Source organism: Populus alba, chromosome 1 (genome assembly GCF_005239225.2).
Source record: "Populus alba chromosome 1, ASM523922v2, whole genome shotgun sequence".
In the NCBI taxonomy this organism is placed as follows: Eukaryota; Viridiplantae; Streptophyta; class Magnoliopsida; order Malpighiales; family Salicaceae; genus Populus; species Populus alba.
In genome coordinates this window covers 9738613-9744612 of record NC_133284.1, presented here as the reverse complement: position 1 = coordinate 9744612, position 6000 = coordinate 9738613, and the positions used below count along the sequence as shown (strand labels likewise).

At 29.3% G+C, this 6000-nt stretch overlaps 1 protein-coding gene across 2 annotated transcripts; it reads left to right on the top strand.

Moving 5' to 3' along the window:
• Positions 1-2846: 2846 nt before the first annotated feature.
• On the top strand, positions 2847-4362 carry LOC118033672 (protein LURP-one-related 4). 2 transcript variants are annotated; one of them, XR_004684896.1, is made up of 4 exons: positions 2847-3107; positions 3224-3442; positions 3541-3815; positions 4276-4362. XR_004684896.1 is itself a non-coding variant. In XM_035038747.1 (3 exons), the coding sequence occupies exons 1-3, from the start codon at positions 2874-2876 to the stop codon at positions 3673-3675; spliced, it is 588 nt and encodes a 195-aa protein (XP_034894638.1). In that variant the 5' UTR covers positions 2847-2873; the 3' UTR covers positions 3676-4351. The 2 variants fall into 2 exon arrangements, 1 of the variants encoding a protein (XP_034894638.1); XM_035038747.1 differs by having other exon boundaries at positions 3541-4351.
• Positions 4363-6000: the final 1638 nt, after the last annotated feature.

Genomic DNA, 6000 nt, shown 5'->3' with positions numbered 1-6000 from the left:
TAAGCATATATGTCATTTTGATGGCAGACAATGTACTATTTTTTTCAAACATTATCTTTATGGCTAAGCTCACAGCAAGGGCTCGACAAGTCAGCATGAGAGCCTAACAAAAGATAGCTGAAGAAGAAATAAAAGGTTACAGGGAAAAAAAAAAAAGAAAAAAAAAAGGCTTCAGCCTCCCAATTTAAAGGTTGTGCATGTACCACTTACACAATTTTAAATGATTTTTTTATAAATTAAAAAAAAAAACATATGCGCAACTTTATAAACTATGCTATTTTTACATTTAAATCTTTATTTGTGTTATTCTTCAAAAAAATAATAATCTGGCTACTATGGTAATTCAAAAAAAAAAACCTCTTCTTGCAATCTCTGACAAAACCAACAAATTAAGAACTTCTAACAGTGGGAGTGGAAAAAAATCAGGCTAGTTGCAACTTCCAGCATTGTATTATTTTTAAAATTCTCTTTTTACAGTGCTAGTTTTTTTTTTTACTGTACTATTTTGAAAAAAAAAAACTCTCTTAATAATGAGTTAATCTGTTTATTTAGCATGGCCTGTAAAAGAGAGCTCTACAACAACCGCCATTAGTGATCTATGCTATTACGTCAGGTTTATAATGAAAAGATAATCTCAGCCGACACTTTTAAGTAATGCTCCATATAACTCTTATTTTATTTATTATAATATCTATGCATAATTTACTTCCTCTTCCTTCTAATAAATTTATTAAATGCATTCCGAAAGAAATAAGATATTCGTGACGTAATCATATAAATAACTTTTTATGTAATAAGAACTCATGATGGATAGGACATACCATTCATGGGAGACCGAGCCCGTTGGCTCGGATAATTAACCACCACTCCATAATTGTTTTTAATAAGAAAACCATATAATTTGTTTTAAAAGCAATTTTAAAAAGATTTGATATTTTTTAATTAATTTTTGTTTGAATTTTTTTTTATATTTTTAGATATTTTAATATACTTATGTTAAAAATAAATTTTAAAAAATAAAAAATATTATTTTAATATATTTATAAAGAAAAAAAATAACTATTACCTGAGTATTAAAACTTAAAAGAGGTTCCTAACACTATGCATGAGCTAGCTTGTGAATCATGATTTTGTACTTGTGGTGTGTTTCATAAAATTGTTTAATTAAGTTTTGGAGAATTTAAATTATATTTTAAAAAGTCAACTATCTGAATTGAACTTAATTTCATTCCAGAAAAACATGATTACAACCTTAATTTCTATTCGCTGCTTTTATATATAGATGTTTTCAACTAATTAATTAGTGAAGGATAAATTCTCAAATTAATATTTTTCAACTTAAAGATGTTTTAATTTTTTTTATTCAAATTAATATTTTTTTTGATAATTTTAAATTATTTTAATATATTAATATCAAAAATAATTTTTTAAAATTAAAAATAAATATTATTTTAATATATTTGAGTCAAAAATATTTTAAAAACATCCCAATCACTTTTTTTTTTTTAAAAATAATATTGTTGTACAAGATAAAGTTGCTAGCTGCTCCTCTATTTAATTATGAAGCAAAATCGAGACAATGACAACATCTTTAGTTTTGATTGCATCATGTCAATATTTTGTACTTTTAATTTTTGTCTGCAAATGAATACAATATCAAGATTTAAGTAAGAGTTTGAGTGGACCTTTTCTTCAGTGCCGGGCTATTGAAGTCGATGATGACTCAAACCCCTTCTCTAGTACTTTTGCCTTTTTGGTCCATGATTATTATTTTATTTTAAAAACAGCAGAGGGATAGGATTAGACGTCTAGTAGGAGCTCGGGAAATCACCAGCGTGCGATGACAGGTTTTTGTTCTTGTTTTTCTGTATAAATAATGATCTTCAACTTGTCTGGACACAGCACATTCATGTCAGTGTAGAATATTCAAGTAAGCTACCTTCACTTTTGTCTCCATGCATTTCCCCTTATTATACTGTTCTTTCTTTAGTATTTTTCATGAAACCCAGCAGGAAGAGTGCAGATTTTTACAAAAATATTTTCTTTTTTAATTGGTTCAATAAGATTTATAAAGATAATACTCGCCTACTTAGCCCTAATAATTAAGATTTGGTCCTCACGCCCGAGAATCAAACTCTGATCCAATCATATATTTTATTGTAAATTGAGATACCGTAATGATAATTATACTCTTATCTTAATTAAAACATTTTATTGTATGTTTTCTAGTGGTAATTAATAAATAATATGATTGCACTATTGTTTCCTAAATTTACTTATTTTTTATTATTATTATTAATAGCACAAACAAAAATAAATAGTGAAACAAAACTTATATATCAGCATATTACTCTTCACAAGAAAAAATAGGGAAATGCAAGTTCGAATGTTATCTTTGGGAGATTATGTGAGTATGGTCTAGCTGTTTTTTTTTTTTAAATAATAATAATTTTTTTTATTTTAAAATAATTTTTTTTATTTTAAATTATTTTAAAATGCTGATATTAATATTAAATTAAAAAAAATTAAAAACAATTTCTACATAAATCTCGAACACCGTCTTTACCGGCAAGTGCTTTAGTTATGTCTTCTTGTCAGAGTCTTATGTTAATTAGGGTTAAGTTGCTGATAAGTCATCCACTTGATCAATTACATCGGTGAAAATGTATCCACTTCAAGAAATAATTTTTAATTTCTACAAAGGCAAAAGCATAATTATAGTTGACTTCACAACTGTCTCACACGGTATAATCCACTTAAATAATAATCAATCGAACCATGGCACTCCAAGATGCGTTTGGAACATAAGTTAGCCCTGCAGAATGCAGATATTCATCTCCATTTTCAAAAACAAAGTTTCTTTCCTGACATTAATGGCAAAGGTTTTTCCTCAGTGTCAAAGACCGACGTTAGACCCTTTCGTGTCTTTTGAAAGGCAAACATACACTATATGGATGAAATCACTTCTGTGCCAAACTAATGGTTGCACAGTCTTCGATTCCGATGGAGACATTGTTTATCGCGTTGACAACTATGACAAGAAGTGCAGGAACAAGGTCTATCTCATGGATCTTCGAGGCAGAGTTCTTGTTACAATACGAAGAAAGGTATTAAATCTTGTAATTGTTTGTGATTAATATTGGTTTGATGCAATTTTGTGATCATATTAATTATAAATGGGTTTTTTTTTTTTTTTTTTTTTTTTTTATCGATATCCATGCAGAGGTTACATTGTTTTGGATGTTGGTATGGTTATCGATGGAATTCTAGTTATGCCAACAAGGAGAAGCCATGGTTTCAAGTGAAGAAATGTTGCAGATTTATCTGTATGGGAAGTTTTGCCTGTCAAGTTACTGTAGGATTTGAGAAATATTGGGTAGAGAAATTGGCTAGCAAAACAGCATTTAGAATCGTAGGCATTGATGGAAATGTTATTGCAGAGGTTAGTATTCTGTTTCATCATATTGATTTTAGCTTTTCCTTATTGCAAAGGCAGGTTTAAGGTCTAAATTCTTCAGATTGATGGGTTAATGCATGCAGGTGAAGCAAAAACAATTATCTTCGGGGATGACGCTGGGAGAAGATGTGCTAACTTTGGTTGTGGAGCCTCACGTAGATCATTCCCTGATAATGGCAATCGTCACTGTCTACGGATTGATCAAACATAAGCTGTAGAATATTACTTACTATCTTTTAGATTTGTTGCACAATGAGACAGCAATATATCCCCATATTTACAACAGAACATGCAGACTAGTCCCCAAACAATAAATAATTCTTCTGCGGAGCCTTCGACTTCCAAATCTTTTCATAAGGTTTGATATTTACAATCACAGCTGTAGTACTATCCAGCTATGTATCTATATATATATATGTATCTATGTATGTATGGTCACCGTCTACAAAAGAAGTTTGCGCGGTGCCAACCACGTTTACAGAAAACAAATTGAGATCCTAAATGTGACGCTTCTTGCTACCGAAAGTTGAGAGGTAGAAGGATTTTATGCTGCTGTATAAAATGCCGCAGCAGAGAAGAATGAAGAATAAAGCAGCTTGTATGATATTGTATTGAAATCATATATATGTAACGTCACCAATATATATATATATATATATATATATATATATATATATATATAAAATACAATGGATGTCTTTGTCTGCTGTACATTCTTGAATGCAAACTCGCAAGTCAAATCCCATGATCATATGTGGTAACAAATTCATCGTCAATTTGACAGCTAACAATATGATGTTGAGTTTTTGTTGTTCCAGGATTGTTGGCTAATGCATATCCGTTGGTTGTGGATGCTTCAATCCCCTCCCCCGTAAGGGCAGTTCCTGCACTTGAAGGATCGTCACTAAGCTCAAATAGCGATTGTGATGACACATGATCATCACCATCGTTATTATAGTTTTTATAAATTTTTTTATTTTAAAGACTTTTCTTTTTAATACATGTGAGAAAAATATTAAGGATCTAGAGATAAATAAAACTGTTATCTAACTTTTGTCTAAGTACTAGTCCTTTCCAATATTAGTAGAGTTTGCCAAAAAATAAAAAAAATATAGAGGCAAAATAACATGAAAAATAGCTGAGGTCCCTGTAAAAGAATATAACAAAGAAGATATTTAATAATTTGTTGAGTTTTGATATAATATATATATTTTTTTATTTCTTGCATTGGACACCCTCATGGTTAATTAATTAGAGCTTCTGCATCATCTTTTTCCCCCCCTTTTTTTTTTTTTTATTTATATTTTGAATATTATAGAGCAAAGGGCCGGGGTATGCTTAAACCCTCCATATGGACCAGAGTCCCCAGAAGTTAATAAGTGCTGCGCAAAACAAATAATTATCCATTTAATTTCTGTAAATGAGTACTAACTTAATTAATATTAAAACCCCACCTTATAAAATATTTTAAATTATTTTTTGGTTAAACCATGTTTTTTTTAAAAAAAATTTATTTTTTATTTTTTTATTTTAAATTAATTTTTTACAGTTTTTAGATTGTTTTAATATATTTATGTTAAAAATAAATTTTAAAAAATAAAAAAAATTATTTTAATATATTTTTAAATAATATTTTTTAAAATATCATTACCGGAAAACACTACCCTTAAACCAATTAATAAAGGCTCCTCTTCATTTTTCTCGTGTACTTGTTGACACTCTTTTTAAATGCCAGACAAAGTCATAACAATAATAATAATTATTATTAGGAAATAATCATCCAGCCAGATTCTCAAAAAATATAATATTATTAGAGTTGTTTTCTCTCTCTCTCTCTCTCTCTTTTTTTTTAAAAATTAATAATAAATAAACCTCACTAAATGGAGAAAGGCCCTCCCTGCGTACAAGGTAAGCCACCTCTCAATAATTCAAATTGAAAAAAAAAAAAAGCCAAAACTTTCTCCTTTTTTTTTTTTGGTTCAGCTAGAACAAGGTTTTTATCATGCATAGAATTGGATAAAAGCGTAGACAATTAAAATAATAATAAATAAACCAATATATGCTGTCGTACATCATTTAAATAGTTGGGTTCCATTATTTTATAATGTTGCAATACATACACGTGTAACTGAAGGCACTTAGAATATTTCTTGGTCTCCGATCTGAAATAAGCTGTTCAACGACAAAATCATAACCAAACACAAGCAAACCATGTTTGTTCTTTACCTTTCTTACATTTTTTTAAACACCAACGCTTTGTCATCAGAAAAATTTTAAATGTTATGCATCGGATTCCAAGAAAAAGTCATCGGCGATCTGGCTCTTGCGCAGACACACAAGCCAAAATAGTTTCTTTCTGTTACCCCAACCACAGAACCAATTGAGTCTTTTGCTTCCTGAAAAAGCCACATCAACATTCAACCATGTCGCCTAATCTCTTAAACTACATATTTAATTCCTATTCTGTCACACGCTGTAACTTATTTTAAAAAAGAAAACCTGGGTAGACAGGTCTTTTTTAAAAACAGGTTATTTTAATATGT

Bases quoted from the DNA above. Each gene is read 5' to 3' on its own strand.
- LOC118033672 (XM_035038747.1), top strand. From the start codon at position 2,874: ATGGCAAAGGTTTTTCCTCAGTGTCAAAGACCGACGTTAGACCCTTTC. The intron at 3,108-3,223 runs GTATTAAATCTT...ATATCCATGCAG, and splicing joins TTGTTACAATACGAAGAAAG to AGGTTACATTGTTTTGGATG. The intron at 3,443-3,540 runs GTTAGTATTCTG...TAATGCATGCAG, and splicing joins ATGGAAATGTTATTGCAGAG to GTGAAGCAAAAACAATTATC.